The following is a 23687-nucleotide window of genomic DNA, read 5'->3' on the forward strand; positions in this document are numbered from 1 at the left end:
AACTACTTCGAGGGTGATGGATGAATTTAATACCTGAGATAAGTGTACGGTTTTTTTTTATACGAGCAGTCTTGAAACTTTCCGATCGCACCGCGTACATCGCAGGTACCAGGGTCCAATAATTACACGTGGAATGTCGCTGTCTTATTTCGTACTGGGGAGACACTACATACTCTGACATGAGACCTTAACAGGCTACTGGACCTAAGACGTGGAAGGCAGCAGATGATGACGGTGAACGATTCTGAGCTCATATCTGAAAATTGGTTTTAACTTCTTGAAAAAAAATCTCACCGTTCTTACATTCCTCACCCCAGACACGGGCGATGTTGTTACTTCGTTCAGATGTCTAGCCCTGAAAGACTCTTTCATGTAACAATTTCATGTATACTCGATATCACTGCAATAAGCAATAATTACGGAAACATTAATTAAAAATTAGGAACTTCCAAGAAACCTACACGAGCTTCGTGTTCATAAGCAATGACAAACTAAGGAGGATGAGGTTTTCACGACGGTGAGTCTGAAGATTGCTGTCTTCTGGGTTGTTGTCCCGTTTAGTCTGGTCTCCCTGATGATGGAGGCAGCAAGGACCTCTGAAACGCCGGTAAAAACCTACCAGACTACACATCGCCCTGATGATGGAAGCAGCAAGGTCCTCTGAAACGTCGGGAAAATTCTTCCAGACTACACATCGCCCTGATGATGGAAGCAGCAAGGTCCTCTGAAACGTCGGGAAAATTCTTCCAGACTACACATCGCCCTGATGATGGAGGCAGCAAGGTCCTCTGAAACGTCGGGAAAATTCTTCCAGACTACACATCGCCCTGATGATGGAAGCAGCAAGGACCTCTGAAACGCCGGTAAAAACCTACCAGACTACACATCGCCCTGATGATGGAGGCAGCAAGGTCCTCTGAAACGCCGGTAAAAACCTACCAGACTACACATCGCCCTGATGATGGAGGCAGCAAGGACCTCTGAAACGCCGGTAAAAACCTACCAGACTACACATCGCCCTGATGATGGAGGCAGCAAGGTCCTCTGAAACGTCGGGAAAATTCTTCCAGACTACACATCGCCCTGATGATGGAGGCAGCAAGGACCTCTGAAACGCCGGTAAAAACATACCAGACTACACATCGCCCTGATGATGGAGGCAGCAAGGTCCTCTGAAACGTCGGGGAAGTTCTTCCAGACTATACGCCACAATCCAGAAGACAGCAATTTTCAATGACAAACTATCGAACATTGAGACTGACTAGTAACGCTGTGCGTTGACCGCAACACGAGATGATTGCAACGAAACGTCTGCACTTTACCGCAACGCTTCTTTAAGCCACTAGCTCAGATATTCTGAAAGTTTTAGGACTGAAGTCGTTTTCACAATGTCTTACCGGCTCCCTAGTCGCTGAGTTAAAATAAAACAAACCTACTTCAAACTTCGTGAAAATTACATACAATACAACATTACAAAAATGTGCTTAGACCGCGCAAAATATATGAGCGGCACGTAGATTGAGAACCCCTGGTCTACCTGCCCGTATTTTCAACGTATTATCCAGCATAATTAGACGCTAAATATCAGTTTAATCCATCCATTAAATGTATTAAGCTATTTGTAGAATACCTTAAAATGGCAAACAGACGTATCCCTTTACTCAGTAGCAGAGGAAAAGGGAGGGACCCTACGCTAATGGAGTACACCTTCTCTCCAAAAGTATTCTTCGCGATTCTTGTGGCCTTATTTCAATAAACACACACACAAAGCTAATAACGTCGCAGATACCAGCATACTTAAGTTACTTCCCCTTGTATTAGGTTACGTGCAACACATAGAGCCAACAAAATAGTCAAAATATTTTTCGCATATTTTACGGAGATCAATATTCCATGTCAAATATCGACACTTCTCAGGCGGTGATTATGCAACGTAGGGAAAGGACTCGGAATGCATTCAAATGGAACACTAAAACATTTGAATTTCTAATGGTCAGTGAAGACTTCGTATAAGAGTATTCAATTTTACTGTAATATCGCTCATCATCCGAAGTAGAATGGAAATTAAAAGTACCTCAGAAGGTTATGTGATAAAAGTTTTATGACCTACATTTCATCAATGTCCAAAGAAGGCACCGTCAGTGACCAGCTATATTAAATTTCAGTCCACGTGTCGTTCGTCAAACAAGTCGAGGGCAATTAGAAGCAGAGTATTAGCCAACCGTCCCTCAAGGAAAATGAAGTCAGGCGAAGGAGGTGGCCAGTGGCGGGCTCTTGTTAACATCGCAATAAACATTCGTGCTCCATAAAAGACAGGGGACAGATATCCTGACCAGCTGAATGACAATCATCTCAAAAATTATTCTGTTAAATGCGAACAAAACTTACGAAACCTGAAGCATTAGACCTATAATTCAGATTTAAAAAAAAAACACGAAGACAAATCTATATTTGCCCAGAATCCTACATCGAACTTGCGTGGTTTACATTTCTTGATATCCTGTTCATGGGTGTAGTTCGCTACATCACATTTTCAAAATTTTGGACAATTATACAAATATTCTTACAACTTATAGATTTTTTTTTAGTGTTCTGTCTGACGACAGGTCCATATGAACAGGGTCCTTCCATCCTTTTCTCGGACTGGGACCTGTTCATATACGTTCTTGGCAGATGATCCAGAAGTGGTTTGCCATTGCCTTCTTCTGTGTGTGAATGGAGTAATTGTTGGGATGCCACGGAGGAAAACTCCGTGTTGCCTAGACCACGGCCTTGCCCAACACAAGTTATAAATTCGAACCCGAGACCCCAGGATTACAAGGCCAGCGTTCTAACCGCTAGACCACCTCATCTTATTATTATTTAGTGTTCTGTCTGACGACAGGTCCATATGAACAGGATCCTTCCATCCTTTTCTCGGACTGGGACCTGTTCATATACATTCTTGGCAGATGATCCAGAAGTGGTTTGCCATTGCCTTCTTCTGTGTGTGAATGGAGTAATTGTTGGGATGCCACGGAGGAAAACTCCGTGTTGCCTAGACCACGGCCTTGCCCAACACAAGTTATAAATTCGGGCACCGCCGGGAATCGAACCCGAGACCCCAGGATTACAAGGCCAGCGTTCTAACCGCTAGACCACCTCATCTTATTATTATTTAGTGTTCTGTCTGATGACAGGTCCATATGAACAGGATCCTTCCATCCTTTTCTCGGACTGGGACCTGTTCATATACGTTCCTGGCAGATGATCCAGAAGTGGTTTGCCATTGCCTTCTTCTGTGTGTGAATGGAGTAATTGTTGGGATGCCACGGAGGAAAACTCCGTGTTGCCTAGACCACGGCCTTGCCCAACACAAGTTATAAATTCGGGCACCGCCGGGAATCGAACCCGAGACCCCAGGATTACAAGGCCAGCGTTCTAACCGCTAGACCAGTGAAAAAGTATGTAAAACAGTAAAAATCAGTTAGAACACACAAATCACTATAGTGCAAAGCAGAAAACCTTGAGGTGGCCAGCAATTCTAACGGTAAGCTGCTTTAGTTCGGGGTAAGTATTTTTTTTATCGAGGTCACAGGAATTCTATGACGTCTACTTTAGGCTACTCCAGCAATGCGATCATCTAGTGTACACAGTGTTAAGAAGATTAAAGAGTCCAAAATCAGTAAAAACAAAAAAAATACCTGGTGCCATGGGAAGGGCCTTCGCCGAATCAAATTTTCAAAAGGATAAACAACGAATTTTTTAAAAATTACTTGTAAAGTCGGAAAATCACTGACACCCCATAAAGTTCGCGTTTCTGGTAATTCTCAGAGGCTTTGCTCCAAAATTTAAATGGAAGACACCGAATGCTAGACAACCTTCAGATAGAACCACACGCATAATAGCAAAGTTTTTTTAGTGACAGCCCGAAAAATTGTATTCCAAATTCGAACGTACCTACATTAGATAATACCATCATTTTAACATCATTAGTATTCTTCTGTACTGTTCGAAGACCTCTAATGCAACAGACAACTGCCCGATAAATTCAGTGATTTGAACGCCAAAATATCAGTTTACAGATGCCTGAAACGAGACCCGTAAGCCGCGTGTCTGTAGACACTTCCTAAATACATTATCACGTGCAGTGACCCTTAAAACTGAATTAGATTGCAATTCTTGATTATAAAAATCATGAAGATTAATATCTGGGCTACTTTAAGCTCCAACATGCTACTACTACAAATTAAATACAATCACAAAAGAGCAGCTGTTGTTCCTTCTCATTAATTTTAAAATAATTAAAGTTCGTACGCTGGTCTAATTGGACCAACAGTTGCGATATATACATACGCCCATTCCATTAACTCAGCCGATAACATCAATCTTCCGGCATTTTAATACCACCAAGGATTTGAATAACCACGAGCTCGGAAAATAGATTGCTGTAGCAAAATATTATGGCAAGGTCGTTTACACACTACAATAAAATAAAGCCTGCAAAATCCACCAAACTGCAATTTTAGGGGCACACCAACACTGATTCGTGCTAGAAACAACCACTCGAAAATTCCCTATGCCCAGTACCGCATTCTGGCTTTGATGAATTTTAACAAAAATTTAAATAAAACTCGGTAAAAGACGTTGCCAAAATAACGTTTATGTAATCAAAATCTATATTTTATTATTTTATAAAAAGTACCAACTTAAAAAAATCACAGACATTCATTAAAGTATATTTCTTAACAATCCCCCTAGCTAATCAACAGCTTTTATTTTGAAAACTTCTATGTATTACTTGGCCAATGCAGAGAATATTTTTACAATCCACACAATTCATCAGCGTTCACGCAAAAGTGTGCATTAATTCACGAGTTTCGAAAACACGGGAATTCACTATCAAACACACTTTTCCTTTCGGTGTATAATAAATTTTATTTCAGGTAAACAAAATTAAATATCTGTAACACTGCGTGCCTTCTATGATGTTAATTTATTGGGGGATGATATGAATACAGTAAAGAGGAACGCAGAAGTTTTACTAGAGGCTGGTAGACAAGTGGGGCTAGAAGTAAATTCAGAAAAAAACTAAGTACATGTTAGTATCTCGTCATCAGAAGACAGGCGGGCAAAATCATCTTAGGGTGGCTAATAAATCCTTTGAAAGGGTTACAAAGTTCAAATATTTGGGAACAACAATAACAAATCAAAATGAAACTCGTGAGGAAGTTAGGAGGAGACTAAATTTCGGAAATGCTTGCTACTTCTCAGTTCAAAATATTTTGTCTTCCCGTCTGATTTCTAAGAACCTGAAAATTGAAGTATACAAAACAATAATCTTGCCTGTTGTTTTGTATGGGTGCGAAACATGGTCTCTCGCTCAGAGGGAGGAACACAGATTGCAGGTGTTTGAGAATCGGGTGTTGAGGAGGATATTTGGGCCTAAGAGGGAAGACGATGGGGCGTGGAGAAAACTGCACAATGACGAGCTTAAAAATCTGTACTGCTCCCCCAGTATTGTGAGGGTGATTAAGTCGAGAAGAGTGAGATGGGCGGGACATGTAGCGCGCATGGATGGGACAAGAGGTGTGCACCGGGTACTGGTTGGGAAACCTGAAGGGAAGAGACCGCTGGGGAGACCTAGACGTAGATGGGAGGATAATCTCAGGCGGGATCTATGGGAGATAGGAGTTGAAGGAAACTGGATTTTGTTGGCCCAGGACAGGGTCCGGTGGAGGGCTTTGGTTAATTCGGTGATGAACCTTCGGGTTCGGTAAGCCATCTAGTTAGTTAGTAACACTGCGTGCCATGTTAAACAATTACCAATGACTCGACTAATATACTAAATTTTACACAAAATAAAAGAATGGGACGAAACAATATAAAACTATAAAACTTCTAGATAAGTGAGCCAGCCGATGTTTCTACACAGTATATCAGAACGGCTGTGCCCCTGAGCAGATGGGTACTTGTGTTTGACGGTCAAGTCAATTCTCCTCTCAGGCGGACTATACAGCTGGTGAAGCCTGTTGAATACGCTCCACGGTATAGCGTTTAATAAGGTACTTGGTCCGAAACACGACTGGGGCAAATTATCCAAATGTGGTTACTTATAGGATTCCTCGGTCCGTCCTGGCGAATGCAGAGATAAATCATGTTCCCTCACAAACCGAAATCCTAACATCGCATATGATCCTCAACCTATGAAAACGATACGAATGGTATAAAAAGGAATATGTACGAAATACAACCACTTGTAATCAGATCAATGCCTCTGAAATCTTAACCGGTTGTGGGAAAACTCCAAATTTATTCGCGTATTTACTCCAGACCACATTCCTGCATCGTATTGGCGAAAAGTGATGTTTTAACACATCACAAACTCCTCGTATTTAACCTATTCACTGATTTAGCGATACTACAATTGATCCTTGAATCAGTGAGAACAAAAATTAACAGGAGTTCAAATATGCACTTCAATTACGAGCAAATGTGTTCTGATTGATATTCTACTACGAAAATATTTGTGATGACGCCTTAAACATCAAATTCTGAGTGGGCAAATCCACGACTGACCTGCAAACAAACAGGCAGGCTGAATGTAAGCTGAGCTTACTACCCCTTTGGGGACAATGTTAACTGACGCCTCGATATTTTCCACGATACCGTCTACAGGCCTTCATCCATTCCATTTTACCATTCTGCGAAAAATTTACTCTTATAAGGGATAATACCGTTCTGCTACTACAGTAAATTTCATCAATCAAAACTCAATCCTACTTCTCCTTAACCCTTTGAAGCCGAAGATCGTCTGAATATTATTTACGAATACAGTCCGTACCGCGAAGAAAACACTACACCTCACCATTACGAAAATCAGCTGGTTAACCCTTTGAAGCCGAAGATCGTCTGAATATTATTTATGAATTCAGTCCGTACCGCGAAGAAAACACTACACCTCACCATTACGAAAATCAGCTGGTTAACCCTTTGAAGCCGAAGATCGTCTGAATATTATTTACGAATCCAGTCCGTACCGCGAAGAAAACACTACACCTCACCGTTACGAAAATCAGCTGGTTAACCCTTTGAAGCCGAAGATCGTCTGAATATTATTTACGAATCCAGTCCGTACCGCGAAGAAAACACTACACCTCACCGTTACGAAAATCAGCTGGTTAACCCTTTGAAGCCGAAGCTCGTCTGAATATTATTTACGAATCCAGACCGTACCGCGAAGAAAACACTTCACTTAACCATTAGAAGTCGAATCAGGCGGTACCACATAATATTTAACAAAAGAACATCCCGGTCAAAGCCTTAAGCGTTGTACAATAAAACATGATAGGTTTTACTTTCAACACTCAGGCCGATTATAAAAAAAAATATAAAAAACCACTACAAAACATTTCACCCACGCAAGATCACGCTACACGCGACATACATTTACGTAAACAACATTGAATGTGATAACAAAGTACAATTGATCTAGAAGAGGATAACGTTCCGATATTTAATGGACATCTGACGAAGGATTGCATTTAGAATATTACATTTAAATTTATATCGATTATACACCTGAAGATGGTTCATTGAAAACCGAAACATGTCGTAAAAATGATAATGCTCTAATTGTAAATCGAACATTTCGATAGAAAGAGCATCATTTTAATATATATTTTAATATATTTTAAATATTAAATGTTAATTATAGTAATAATATTTTAATATTTAATAAAATATTTTATTGTGATTAGACGGTTAAAATTAAAGAATTATAATCATCACAATATGACGCAACAATATCACCTCATTTCAACACTCAGCAGAAAAATATTTACATCTTTGAAAACTACGTATACAAAACAACCCACTCCACGCATTGAAGTATTACCCTACTCTCACAGCATAATTAGGTGAAGTAAACTGTTTTCTGGATATTATCCATCGTCAGAGATAAATTAAATCATTAAAAATCACGACGTTTCGGAGATCGGAGTTTATATTCGTCTTCAGGTAAAACCTACTCAGTTTGGCCCAATCGATAGACTCCCATCTCCGAAACGTCGTGATTTTTAATTATTGAATTTATCTCTGACGATGGATAATATTTAAAACAATTTACTTCAACAACGCAGCGTCGCAAACCTTCAGAATTAGTAAAGGTCAATATTGGAATCCGTATGAAAAACAGACACACATCTGTTTTTGATATTTTTGAGAGAGAAAGTAACGCTGTAAATTTGCGCAATTTTATTTTAAAAAAAGAGAGAATTGGATCTTGCTCCTACAAAAATAAGTACATATACATTCTTCAGACAGGTCATTATAATACGAAATACTGAGGACTGAGTCGGACATTTAAATATCCAAGTTCCAGTCCGATGTTGGACTGAGTCTGCCACGTATTTTACAAATTTTTTACGTGATCTGGAGTCAAACTGAGACTGGCAAACAGTGTCAGCATATCATTCAAGCCTTCTTCTTTGTACTAGTTCTATCCTAGTTTTCCTAGCAAGACTTTGTGTACCTTATAATAGTGAAAGGAGGTAGGAGAGAAAAGTCATATTCTGACACGTGTCCAAGGAAGCCGGTATTCCGCACCCAGTGTTTTGCCATACATCATAAAGTGAAGGAATACCATCGTGTGTGTAGCTGTCATATTTACTTAGAATAGAAGTATTTTATATCTGATAAAGTTATAAAACAAATATCGCATATTCCTACTACGAAATTATATTTTTAAATTATTTTTGACGCATAGAGCGATCCGCCACTGACATGCATATTCTGTTGTCTTCTTATCAAGCATTCTTTATGTGTAGTGACTTCATCAATTACACTTTGCATTCTGTTTCACTTTCATGGTGTCGATCTTGGTCTTGGAACTTTCGAACACAATCAGCCCAAAAGAAAACATAGCTCAGAGAATATGAAATCCAATGCTTATAAATCGTATATCTGCATGCAATAAGATATGTTTAGACGTCGCCTTGGACTTGATTTATTCTCTACCAAACGACAGGAACAAGAAAGGTACCACTTATTACACATCTAACTAGCGACAGTGGTACAGTCCGTGAAAAATATTTCACGCAGTCAGTATTCATACAAGAGGAACTGTGATCCACTCAGAACATATTTTCATCCTACTTTTTCTTCCGTTTAATACAAGTTAAAAAAGAAAATCAAAACAGTTCATAATAGTCGGTGAATGTATACAGCTTAGTGGTATTTAAATAGACCAGTAGAGAGCCATAGTGGTATTTAAAATGGACTGCAAATGGTTAAACAGGCTTAAATTTCAACTTAGCTTAATTAGGTCCACACAAGATCTCTCTCAAATGTTAAATTCTGCATGATTCTGACTAGTCTTGAACCAATTACTACGTATGAAATGCTCTGATAATATTAAAACCAAACATTCCTACAGAATTCCATGAGTGCCGTTCAAAACCGGTCCTGTTACTGCAGCGAAAGAAAACCTGATTCCAAACGTCTCTTTTTATCTGCTAATCACTTCAAAAAAAAAATTCCAATCTTCTTGTCTGAATTCGTGCTGCTACAAGTAAGTAAATAAATGCAAAGGAATGTTAAGGACAAAAAACTGTCATTAACGCTAATATCAGATGAATAAACCGTGGGATCATACATAATTCTCGCTAAGTGTGTCTTCACAAAGCGTTGCTCGATTCTTAAACTCTCTGAAAGAATACATAAATCTTCCTTTTACACTACGCCAAAACTCAGGTTTACGTGAAATAAGTCCCTCCAATTGCCACGCACTCAACTGTGAGCTTTGTCTCCTGTTCCAACCTACAGCAATACGTAACGGATTGGCCACACAAAAACATCTCTTGAGTCTGGCCTCTGAATGATCATTGATTCGTCTGAAGCTTTCAGCACGAGTACAGAATATAACTTCGGATTACACGGTTAGAAGACTGAATTCAACCCTGAATCACATACGCCCCAACACTACATAAAATCAAGTTAACCCTCGTAGCGCCTTCAAAATAAATCGCTAAACATTTACGACAGTCCGTATGATATAAATATTTTAAAAACGATATTCCTAGCTGAACAAAGTAAACACCTAACAAAACACAGCTGGTTATCAAATAATAATTGGATGACATAATAATTATAATGCCAAGTTTCAACATGGTATTACGTAATACGAGCACGAAACCACTGGGGCGAATATGTAACTTCTATAAAATGGTTTATAACTGTCACGAGCCTTATCAGTGATCTAACAGATGTAAGCAGAATAAAAATACATCGGCCAATATCGGACCGCCGGGAAAAAAAAACATCCATAAAGAAAAACAAAGCGTTAAACAGCCTATAAACTTCAAGGTTATGAATATTTTACGCCCTACAGTAAAACAAGTCTGCAAGTCACGTCCGATGAAAAGAGATGAGAGGGCTTTAAAACAAACGGTCGAACCCCCAAAAAATATGCAACAACGCTGGAAAGGTACGATCCATGCCGATCCTTGCACTCTGCTACTCTGAATGTTCGCATGTATTGTGTAAGTCGAGATACAGTTGAGTTAATTGGGTTAAAAGACTTAAGCATTCAGTGCACTACGCAGACAAATGTGAATAGAATAAAATTCAAAAAAAAAGACGGTTATATATCTCTCTTTACTCTTGTGCACTATTTTCTACAAAGCAATGCGACTCATGAGTTAGCCTTCTTGTAATATTAAGCACGGCCAGATTCAACTAGCGCCACATTTCTTATTATTCCTTCCAATTCTGAATGTCACGAGATGTTATTACTATCATATTACACCATTATTGCGCACCGTCGCCATGTTTCTGCACGTCGAATTTCAACATGTCATGTAAAAACTCGGTAGGCTATGTTTATTATCCCCCTCCACATAAAATTTTAGTTGGCTAGTTCCAATACCTCATTGGCTGTCGCTGTCAGAGTAGAATATGTTTTCGTACAGACGCCATCTTGTTTTTGCATTTAACAAAAATTACGTAAATAAAGGTTGCATATTTTAAACCGTCTACTAACGTACGCCATTTCTGTTGTACTAGTGTCGCTCCCAAATTGAATGTTCACGTGATCGTCTAGTTGTTATTACGTATTGTATCGAATTGTTATGTTGGAAGACAGCGTGGCCTCCAATGGCATAACCTTCATACCGAATATTATCAAAATCGGTCAAGCGGTTATCAAGTTTAACATGCATAAAAGGCCAGTCTCGTGTAGCGTTCATTTTGTGCACATTGTTGAGAAACTCGGTAAAAAAGAAATGGCGTACAAAAATGTGTATTAATTCTTACCCAATAAGGAAGGCAACTGTCTAGGAAGCCCCGTGTCACTGTAAATTAGCATATCTCCTGGGGCAGGGTCTGCGTTCTGGGTGCCTCCTCGACCCGTGGGGTCCACACCACCGACCTGTGATAACCCCGCCACCGTGTTTGAGCCGGGATCTGCAGCTGCTACTAAATCCAAACCGCTATGAAAACTTGGACTTTTCGGTAAACCAAGAATAGTTGTGTTGCCTGCCGCCGTGTCACGATAAAACATGGCCCTCGCGCCGAGGCCGGCCTCACTGTGCACCATCGCACCATTCACCCGCCACGCTTGCACCACTGCCACCACCAACTAAAAACCACAACTCAACACAGATCACTGACTACAGTGTTAAGTTACAATATGCAACATTCACCACACCCGACTAAGTACTCCTGTCCAACTTGGATCAATGAACATCTACACAAACTGACTTCTACCACACGCACTCGGAGAGGGGAAAAAAGCCTAGCTCCAGCGGCCACATATGCTACCGAAGAAAGAGACGTCTCCCTCCGATTTCAGTTGTCATGGCAACTGGAACCATCGCACTCACTCTGAGATGACAGGAGGAAACAAACCCTTCCAGAAACCGAGAGCTTACTGCTCTCACCGGCAGACAGAGTGGAACTGAGAGACACTGCAGGGAAGGGAGCCAACGCCACCCACCGACAAGCATCTTTCCTATGAGAGCGCTACCAACAGAGCAATGTGCACAGATACATCTAGTTCCGACTTCTGCTTTATAGATGTCAGCACAAACACAACACAAGCGCAAAATACAAAGACACGCTTCACTAAGTGATAGAATGAATACTACATCGACATTTACTTTTCGTGAAGGAGTTAAATCTCGGAGTTAATTTTTCAGGGTTTTGTCTGGCTGTAATAAATACGGGCACTGACCCTGGGAATCTGCGATTGACAACGATCCCCACTATTTTGTGATTACAGGATGGTACAAATATGAAAAGCTATGTAAACAAAACGAGAAAGGCGAAACAATTGATAGTGCATTCTTAACACTCCAAATAACTTTCTTCAAGGCATGGAAAGTATGGAATATTATAATTAATTAATAAATGAGAATATTTTAATGATTTAATTTCAGAATTGCTCAACGAACTGACATCACATACATCAGCTAACAGTCTCTCGTCTGGTAAATACATTCAGTCTTTTATAGAACCCCAAAATTCAATATCGTGTTGACGAGCGCCCCACATAAACCACGCTCTTCAAGACCGATTTCAACATTGTCCTTCAATCTACGAACGTATCCCGGAAGAGATCTCTTGATTTCCGGTTTTCAGACTAAAAACCTGTTCCGTATTTTAACATTTATCATTATCGGCCAGATATTTGGTTATGAAAAGCCAAGTTCCTTCCTGTCGTGAGTACACTTTTAAACCTTCCGGAAATGAGGTACGAACAGGAGGACTTTCAGCAGCTGTAGTGGTAGTAAAATCCTCCATTTCAGTGTTTCACAACGAACAAATAACATTGACAGGGAAACACTAATAAATATACAGGGTGATTCAAAATATTAGGGCCAAACTGAAGGAGCGTATAGAGGGACTCAGAGAGAACGACTTTCGAATAGGAATCCACGTCCTCCGAAGTTATCTGGAGTCAGTCAAGGTCACTGAAGGTAGGGACATCTGATAACATTTGGTTTGTAAGATTGCTAATGTAATCCTTGTACGTTAATAAAAAATGCAAAATTAAGCTAGTAGGAGAATAGCAAAGTACGATTATTTAATTCCCAATTGGAGGACCATCTCTCGCCCGGTCCTCCACCGAACGCGGAATATCGTCTTAAACAAAACAAAGCAGGGCCTATTCAAAGATTATTTAGATGTCAGTCCAGTGTTATAAGCATTCTTCGCTCGTCTAATTTATTTTTTTAGTGTTCTGTCAGACGACAGGTCCATCCTTTTCTCTTCTCGGACTGGGACCTGTTCATATACGTTCTTGGCAGATGATCCAGAAGTGGTTTGCCATTGCCTTCTTCTGTGTGAATGGAGTAATTGTTGGGATGCCACGGAGGAAAACTCCGTGTTGCCTAGACCACGGCCTTGCCCAACACAAGTTATAAATTCGGGCACCGCCGGGAATCGAACCCGAGACCCCAGGATTACAAGGCCAGCGTTCTAACCGCTAGACCACCTCATCTTATTATTATTTAGTGTTCTGTCTGACGACAGGTCCATATGAACAGGATCCTTCCATCCTTTTCTCGGACTGGGACCTGTTCATATACGTTCTTGGCAGATGATCCACAAGTGGTTTGCCATTGCCTTCTTCTGTGTGTGAATGGAGTAATTGTTGGGATGCCACGGAGGAAAACTCTGTGTTGCCTAGACCACGGCCTTGCCCAACACAAGTTATAAATCCGGGCACCGCCGGGAATCGAACCCGAGACCCCCAGGATTACAAGGCCAGCGTTCTAACCGCCAGACGACCGTAAATGTAATTTGGTGATGACAACACACGTCTGCATGAAGGAATGCTTCGAAACGATTTTTTGCGAATCCGAGAAGCTTTAATCAAGAAACCGTTTGAGTGTGCAAGGGATCCAGTGACTCAAAGGGGAACATCACGAAAGGACACACCCTCGACCTGGCCATTCACTTTTACCTGCCCTAAAAATGCGAGTAGGAGGTAATGCATTCCAACAAGGAGTTTACGAATTACTTTCTACCCACAAACAATCTTAAGGTTAAAAAACCATCTGCATAAGCACACGATAACAGCAAATCTAAGAAGAATGGCTTTGAACGTTGTCTCTGTTATCAAACCGATGTCTGGGAGGAGACACACAAGAGATATTAGACACAAAAAAAATTGTAAATCTGAAGTGAACTTGAGATATAAACGAGATATCTTTAATTATAAGCAGCAGATACGCCCATTTGCAATCTAAATGTAATAATTACTTCGATACGTATTACGCTGACTACACTAACAACAGATAACTGAATTTCATAAAATTTCGACATTCCAAAAAAATGCATAGCCACCTAAATATTTTGTCAATATTTATTTATCAATTTTTTAAAATCACACGGAATATAAGTGTCAAACAGAGAACTGATATGGGTAATGGAGCCTTCCATCTGCCTTCGACTTAAATGTACGAAAATATCACACAAACCTTCATTCGTACTCAAAGTCGGATGACCGCGCCGAGAGACATGAAACTAAGTTGAAAATCTGCATGAGTCTCCTTCCCTTCTGAAATGTCCAGACACCTTAAAAACTCATTTTCATCTTTCCTTACTGGTCTTCAACTCTCAAAATCACAACACGAGTCACAAACCACACATTAGAAACTCAAATTCACGAACGAAACCTGTAGTAGCCGTGTTTTCAAGGACCGGACTGTCTTAGAATATTCCTTCAACATCGAGAAGCGAGGTTATGAGAAAGACTGGTTAGATAAACAGGGACACATGTGAGATTCTTCCTCGAACGCCTCTACACCACATTTCTTTATAGAGAATAACGAGTTTTAGGAGCAAGTTCACGGAAGTTAACGACTGGCCTCGATGTCCATCATTCCACTTCCGGAATAAATACACTTCCACACTTCATTAGACCCACATCCCCAGTTTTAATTATGTCTCAACAGCAAATTCTAAACATGCTTCCAAATTACGGTAATGTCTCGAGAAAAAACTAAGTACATGTTAGTATCTCGTCATCAGAAGACAGGCGGGCAAAATTATCTTGGGGTGGCTAATAAATCCTTTGAAAGGGTTACAAAGTTCAAATATTTGGGAACAACAATAACAAATCAAAATGACACTCATGAGGAAGTTAGGAGGAGATTAAATTCTGGAAATGCTTGCTACTTCTCAGTTCGAAATATTTTGGCTTCCGGTCTGATTTCTAAGAACCTGAAAATTGAAGTATACAAAACAATAATTTTGCCTGTTGTTTTGTATGGGTGCGAAACATGGTCTCTCACTCTGAGAGAGGAACACAGATTGAAGGTGTTTGAGAATCGGGTGTTGAGGAGGATATTTGGGCCTAAGAGGGAAGACGATGGGGCGTGGAGAAAACTGCATAATGACGAGCTTAAAAATCTGTACTCCTCCCCCAATATTGTCAGGGTGATTAAGTCGAGAAGAATGAGATGGGCTGGACATGTAGCGCGCATGATTGGGACAAGAGGTGTAGAAGCCTGAGGGGAAGAGACCACTGGGGAGACCTAGACGTAGATGGGAGGATAATCTCAGGCTGGATCTATGGGAGATAGGAGTTGAAGGAGACTGGATTTTGTTGGCCCAGGACAGGGTCCGGTGGTGGGCTTTGGTTAGTTCGGTGATGAACCTTCGGGTTCCGTAAGCCATCTGGTTGGTTGGGTCCACTATTTGGGAAGCCTGAGGGGAAGAGACCTCTGGGGAGACCTAGACGTAGATGGGAGGATAATATCAGGCGGGATCTATGGGAGATAGGAGTTGAAGGAGACTGGATTTTGCTGGCCCAGGACAGGGTCCGGTGGAGGGCTTTGGTTAATTCGGTGATGAACCTTCGGGTTTCATAAGCCATCTGGTTGGTTGGGTCCACTATTTGGGAAGCCTGAGGGGAAGAGACCTCTGGGGAGACCTAGACGTAGATGGGAGGATAATCTCAGGCTGGATCTATCGGAGATAGGAGTTGAAGGAGACTGGATTTTGTTGGCCCAGGACAGGGTCCGGTGGAGGGCTTTGGTTAATTCGGTGACGAACCTTCGGGTTCCGTAAGCCATCTGGTTGGTTAGTTAGTTAGTCTCGAAAGCCAATATTTGTTATCGTAACTTACATCTTCTCACGTAACATAAAATCGGTTACGTCATGATAAATCCAGAATGGTTGTCAGACCTAACGCAGAGGCCCCTTAAATCGAAGAAGCCGTGTACAACTAAAACTTGCACACACATTACGCTGGGAGCTGGGGTTTACCACTTAGCATACGTGATTAGAGGCCTACAGATCTGGAGAGGAGATAAAAAAATCTGATCACGGCCCACGTATTTATGATTCAAATCACGAGTCACTGATCCATGATCCACACCACATACAAAAATCACCACTGAGTACAGTAGTTTCCATATCAGACCAAAGTTTAATGAATACAAAATTTAAGTAAACGCCCGCAAGAGTATTATTTCTTCCGCTTACCCAATGAGCAATTTCTGTTTCAATTTTGCATCGATTTCACTATCGATATATATCGAAAGCATTTCGATACGAACAGATAACCGTTTCGACAATGGTCTACTGGGTTGGACTTGTGGATGAATACTAATTTCTCGAAGGAAAATACTGCCTCTATTTTCGGAGATTGAGGCAATATGTTCACCAGAAAATACAGTACAGGTAGCCCTCGATTTACGCCGGGGATGTGTTCCTGGACGAACCGGCGTAAATTGAAACTCTTTTATAATGTAAATCAATGACATGCGTTCCCAGCACCCAAAACATTGACGAGTAATATAATGGCATTACATTTAAAGTTCTGAAATAACGTACATAAAATAAATTTCAAAAATATATTTTATACACTTACAGTCGGCAATTCGTTGGTCCCCGCCATTGACTGCGATTCTTTCGTGTGATTGATGTGTACAGTCATCTCTGCTGTTATGCGAAAATCGCGTAGTAAAATTAACCCCGGTACCTCCACAGAGATTAAATTAGTCATTTGAAAGTTTAAAGCGTCAGGAATGAAATTGCATAAGAGCAAACTCGCATATGAAAAAGTTTGCATTTCACAAACAACTTTTACCGAATCATCGATCTCATTGGAGCAAATTCGCGTTAACGAAAAATACGTAATTGCAGAGATGACCGTATTTATAATTTTTATTCAAAATCAGCGATGTAAGAATTACGATTTAATATAAGAATCAGTACGAGATACTTCGTAAAACGTTATAAATAATATTTTTTTTAACTTTTTTAACTTTCTGGTTTTCAAAATCGGCGTTATTCTGAATCGGCGCAAATTGGACCGGCGTAAATCGAGGTCTACCTGTATTTACATTCTAGTCCACGCGATGTCACAATCCTGACGATCATCACCGACAGAAACACAACCTCGCATTTAGATGGACTTACCTTTAAGAAGAGGCAGTTTTTGGAGTTCGCGATTTTTGCTGATATTGAATCTAGACGAGGTCTGTCGCTTGTCCTTCTTAATGTGAGGCGGGCCTGGGTATTTGATCTTGTTGATCTGCGTTGGAGGCGGGACGTTGGCTCCTGGTGAGAGTTGCTGCTGTGTCTGCTGGGCTGGCGGTGGTATCGGAGGCTGTGTCGAATTTGCATTCGTCTTGATCTGCAAATTAAAATACCACACACCGTTTCAGAGCAGAATCACCAACTGCACAAACTACGACGTACCCAATAATTCGCTGGACCAAAGCCCCTTTTAAGAAGCAAATACCTGCTCATAGATGACGTAACAGGAGTCTCGAGGAAAATGAATATTTAATCCGCCAAAACATTATTAGGGTGACCATGTAACGCAGTGTGAGCCCCGGGGGGGGGGGGGTACAGCACGTAAGAAATGTGCACAAAATTTTGGTCCGAAAACCTGAAGGGGAAAAAACCCTCACTGAAATATCTAGAAGATACGAGCATAATATTACAATATACATTAAAGAAAATGTGTGCAAATATGGGATAGATTAATCTATTGAATAAAAATTTTCTTGGATATTATCCATCGTCTAGTAAATATAAAACGTAAAACGACGTTTCGGAGATGGGACTCTATCTCCGTCTTCGGGTTCCTATACAGTTGGGCCCACTAGATAGAGCTAATCCCTATCTCCGGACTTTTTCCTTGGATATTATCCATCGTCTAGTAAATATAAAACGTAAAACGACGTTTCGGAGATAGGGATTAGCTCTATCTAGTGGGCCCAACTGTGTAGGAACCTGAAGACGGAGATAGAGTCCCATCTCCGAAACGTCGTTTTACGTTTTATATTTACTAGACGATGGATAATATCCAAGGAAAAAGTCCGGAGATAGGGATTAGCTCTATCTAGTGGGCCCAACTGTGTAGGAACCTGAAGACGGAGATAGAGTCCCATCTCCGAAACGTCGTTTTACGTTTTTACGTTTTATATTTACTAGACGATGGATAATATCCAAGAAAATTTTTTATTCAATTGACTCTTCACCATCGTCAAGAAGTTTTAGATTTGATATAGATTAATCTAATTCGGTTCTTGTGAACACTATAAAGTCTATTCATATTTCATAAAAGACGGAATTCCGCGAACTGATCCACAATTCGTTTCTCAATAAGGATTTTGCTCCCAACACGTGAAAGGAGTTAAATTTAAAAAAAAAATACTGTTTGTCCGTCCGCATATTTCAACTGGAAAGAAAAACCGATTTGCTCGAATATGGTCAGGAGTTATACCATTGAATGCTAACAAAAAACCATGAAATTTTAATTTGTTTTATTTTTGGTCAATTATGATTCTAAGCGGCGTAACATCCCAGAGAAGCCAAGCATCTCCATACTCGACGCCATAAGTATATATGAAATCTCATGATCATTTCGCGAACGATTAGCAATGTTATGAGAGCTCTAATATAAATTCTGCAGTCACCACTGTACCAGCGTCGGAAACCCGGGATTTTGAAGAATTACATTCGTGGATCACTAAAGCAACAGCTATAATCAAACTCCAAGCTTAGTTTCACGAAGATTTGTGTGTATGAACACGTAAGCCACTACACACTCATAGCTATGAATAACCCATCCGGTGAAGGCACATAATCTACAAAGTCAACGTCCCTCGTGATACCAGACCTTAGACCAGCTCAAACCATCTTAAATTCTCACAATCAATTTCCTTAAGAAACATTACAAATGTCATCTTCCCAAGTTTCTACAGCGCTATGAATTTCATAGTAAATGATTTTCCTGAAGCCCCCTGACAACCGTCAGTGTAAGATTATTCAATATTCTAGCAGCTGCAGTCTGCATCTGATCCACAATCCGAGGTAGCGAAACGTCGCGATTCACTAAAAAGAAATTGACATACAAAATATTAAATAAAAAACTTCACCTGGCATTAAAATCGATAGTTTCGATTATGCATGGCGTCTGTAATACGTCATAAATCAGGTGGACGCGGCCAACATGAAAGGACACGTGTATCGCATGGCATCCTATAAATTTGTACACGCCACTTCGAAAAGGAATGCAGACAACGTAACAAACAGAAAGGAAATAAACTAGTAGGATTTCTTTCCCCAATATGAACGCTAAGAAGAATACCTAAACCCGGTCACTGACGTCAGACGGTTGCTAACGGAGATGTCAGTAAACGAGAGATTTCGTCCGATCATGAATTTCTCCTTCCCACGTTCATACGAGGTGCGATCGGAAAGTTTCTAGACTGTGTCAATAGAGGGCGAACCGGATGTAGTACGAGCTTCTGCCGCTAGGGGGTGCGGCCTACATTCATAGTGAATCAGTGTGCCAGCCGGCATCATCGAATTAGCATTTGTTTCTTAGTTACGGGCGTTTTGGTAGTGCATTACACCGACCCTCCTGCGATTTCGGAATGGCGTGTGCATCAAATTTTGCCAAAGACTCGCCAAAACGGCTACGGAAACCTATGAAATGCTAAAGCAAGCATTTGGGGAGTCCGCAATGGGTCGTGCACAAACTTTTGTGTGGCATTCACGTTTTAAAAATGGCCGAACCTCTGTCGATGATGACGAGCGTTCTGGACGACCATCTTCGAGCACAACGCCCGAAAATGTTATGAAGATTCGGCAGGCCATTCACGAAGATCGACGTCGTACCATCAACGACTTGTGCGACATTGTTGGGATAGGCTATGGGACCTGTCAGCTGATTCTAAAGGAAGAACTCCACATGCGACGCATCATGACAACACGCCAGCGCACACCGCCCTCAAAGTTCGGCAGTTTTTGGCCTCAAACACCATGGCCGTCATCCCGCACCCTCCTTATTCGCCGTGTGACTTCTTCCTCTTCCCAAAGATGAAAATTCAGCTAAAGGGAAGGAGATTTGAGACGATAGAAGAGATTCAGGCAGAATCGCAGATGGTGCTTGACAGGCTGACAAAGAAAGATTTCCAGGGATGCTTCCAGGCTTGGCAGCGGCGCTGGGATCGTTGTGTTCACTCCCAGGGGAACTACTTCGAGGGTGATGGATGAATTTAATACCTGAGATAAGTGTACGGGTTTTTATACGCGCAGTCTTGAAACTTTCCGATCGCACCTCGTACATACCAACAGATGATTCCAGGCACACAACCTCAAGACGGAAACTCCGATATTCACCGAGACGTTCAATTATCCAAAGAATCCAGAGATACATAAATTCTCCGATGTTACTGTATGAAGTATATTCTCCCTGTTCGTGAGATGTTTCGATCAAATTTCTATGTATTTCGTTTTCCTTATTGTTTGCAGCCTGCCAGGCGTATCAACGCCGCCCTTTTAACAAATTAGCAAACTAATGAAATATTTCATAAGGAATTCGTGCAAGAAAATCACCGGAAGTCTCCAGAAGTAACTCATGATCGTTTACCAAACCCGGGCAGGGGGGCTTACGAGGATAAACAAGGAAAAAATGTCATCTGCTACGGATTCACGTAATTTGATAAGGCAACCTCTAGCAGGAAACAGATCCTGGAGTTGATTTTGTAACTACATTGCTACTCCATTTTACTACATGAATGCACCACCAATAACTTTTTAGTGATGTCTTCGGGAAGCAAGCATTCGCTTATGGCTGAAGGCGCCAAGACATAGTTTCATTTTCTCCTGTATGTTATGCAATATGGTTATCTTTTCCATGCGTCATTCATAGAATTCCGAATGAGTCAGGGTAACTTCATCAGCAATGTGACTGCCTAGAAGGGCAGGATATTTCTCTTCGTAACCACTCAGATAGGCTATGGACTCCAACCAACCTGTCAATGTGCACCGGACAGTGGTTCCCCACGCTGACCACTCACTTGCAGAAAATGCCCAGGTCAAGGATGCGTGGAGATTCCTTCATCAACACTCATTTAATATTATTTCATGTCGTGCTGCTAATGAATGGTGGAAATTTTGAGACCCTGAGACTCCCACTCAAAAAACGTGTAATCATTATTAAAAGTTACGGAGATCTGCCGATGGATTTTAGTAACTGACTCCATGAATGTGAGACCTGGGCAATGTGATAGGGGATACGTGAAATTTAAAAAAATATATATTATTTTATGAAAAACACTGAATAATCAGTAATGTAATTTATTTAATTTATTTTAGATGTAGATTATATACTATGTATAACTTGAATTATACACCAACAACTTTGGGGGTACAAAGTTGAAGAGAAATTATATCTGGGGGTACGCGAAAACATCTTAGAGGGTACTTGAAATTTAAAAAATATATATTTTATGATAAACACTGAATAATCAGTAATGTAATTTATTTAATTTATTTTAGATGTAGATTATATACTACGTATAACTTGAATTATACACCAACAACTTTGGGGGTACAAAGTTGAAGAGAAATTACATCTGGGGGTACGCGAACAAAAAAGGTTGAATACCACTGAGCTAGTCGATTCAGCAGCACAACTCTTAGGATCAAGGTCTGAACAAGTGTAAGGAAACACACACGATGCATTCCCTACTCGCGGCGATACGAAGTATCTGGATGCTGAGGACGCACGTATCTATTCCAAGAGGGATTCCAGTGTGTGAATCATCTCGAGAGAAATGTAAACTGTTGCGTGGATACGGCAATTCAGTTATTTCTGGAACCTTCAATGACGCAAGTTGACTGAGGGCGGTTTGCCTGCTTCCACCTTCATTTGCAAAACTTCGCCATAATTACTAGTAACTGTCGCAAGACATAAAACGGAGGTTGTTAAACGAGCCCATCTCGGAAACTATCAAAACACTCACCACTGCTGATGCTTCAATTTATGAAATAAAATATACGGGATTGTAACGTAGTAAGAGGCGAATAAGCACGTTTTTACTCTCGTAGAAGTTGTTACTTCTCATCCTTAAGAAAAATATGGAAAAAAAAAAAAAAAAAAAAAAAAAAAACCAAACCAGTTTTCATAGTCTCAGCGGGATGTCGAAAAATAACGACTATAATCTTCGATGTTACGTGGCGTTTAACAGAAGCGGATAATTAAACACCTTTTAGACACAAAATGTTGGATCATCTGTGTGACGTTTCGCGTATCAGCTCCTGAACGACGGATCGAACTCCGATACATACAATTCTGATACAGAAGACAGAAGGAGTATAAACAAGGGGGCATTCCTTCTTAGTTTAAAAATTCTGGTTCGGTTTAATGCAATAATTAACAAGTTTCGACGTCGAAGAAGCCGCGATGTCCTGCAGATGAGAACGTGGGGACCAGAAACGCTAAATGGTATTGGAACTTCTGTCAAGTGTTAAATTATTCAGGCAGTTTCAAGAATTTCACGAACATGTAACTAACAGGCGTAAAAATACGTTTTTGCTTACAGTTTTCCTCGATTTTGTCAAAACCCAAGAAACAAACGGCCTTGAAATTACCACAAACCTCGCAACACCTGAATAAAACGGAAATATAAAAAAAAACATTAATGACAAAATCGGAAAACGAAGGACGCTGTATAATTTGCAATCTCTAATCCTCATATAAATATCAATTTCTATGCCAAGGAACAATCTTTCAGAAGCCAGCTTCATTCCTTCACTTATTTACTAATATTCTGATTTTTCAGTTGGGATTCATGTCAGATTTGTAATTACGGTAAATCCTGCACCGATTACGCAACGCTTTCCACTTTTAGGGGCGTTTAAAGTAAAACTCAACGAATCCAAATGCATACGTCCCCAAAAATACCGCGTAAGATTTACATTTCAGACACAGAACAGATTTATTTATGAATGGTGGTGTTTAAGAGTTCGGAAATTTGTATTATTTATATTACAGGGGACTTCCATATAGCATACAACTTCAAAGGCAAATTCACAGCTGCATTCTGTTTCCTCCGTGAAATTCTTTTTTTTTTTAAAAAAAAAATTTGCACTCACCACGATTATTTTCCAAATCTATGACTTTATATATTAAAAAGTTATATATGACAGTAATTAAGAAATTAATTAACGTTTTTCCTACAACGAAATGGCTCGACACTGCTCATGTTCCAACGCATTAAATGACGAGCGAGAACGTTCATTAAGCAGATATTCCCCGAGCCACAATTCACAACCATCTAATCATATCTCTGCTGAGCACAGCGCAAATCAAAACGGCCGTGTCCCACCAGCACACCCTGAAAAACAAGTTTCAACGTGGACGGGACCCGCCACCCCCGGACCCTCGAGCA

At 40.5% G+C, this 23687-nt stretch overlaps 1 protein-coding gene across 4 annotated transcripts in view; it reads right to left on the reverse strand.

Moving 5' to 3' along the window:
- The window catches only part of LOC110829998 (serine/threonine-protein phosphatase 2A 56 kDa regulatory subunit gamma isoform), a 159254-nt gene that overhangs the window by 85599 nt on the left and 49968 nt on the right, over nucleotides 1–23687 (reverse strand). For 3 of the 4 annotated variants that reach the window (XM_022064327.2, XM_022064326.2, XM_022064328.2), the window contains one exon: nucleotides 17413–17629. In XM_022064327.2, coding sequence (XP_021920019.1) covers nucleotides 17413–17629 — 217 coding nt within the window. Of the gene's footprint in view, nucleotides 1–11292; nucleotides 11934–17412; nucleotides 17630–23687 lie in introns of those variants that run through there. The other variant, XM_022064329.2, reaches the window with a different exon arrangement.

This window comes from Zootermopsis nevadensis, unplaced genomic scaffold, assembly GCF_977971745.1.
Source record: "Zootermopsis nevadensis isolate Lab colony 2312 unplaced genomic scaffold, Znev_1.0 Znev_ptg000013l, whole genome shotgun sequence".
NCBI classification, from domain to species: domain Eukaryota; kingdom Metazoa; phylum Arthropoda; class Insecta; order Blattodea; family Termopsidae; genus Zootermopsis; species Zootermopsis nevadensis.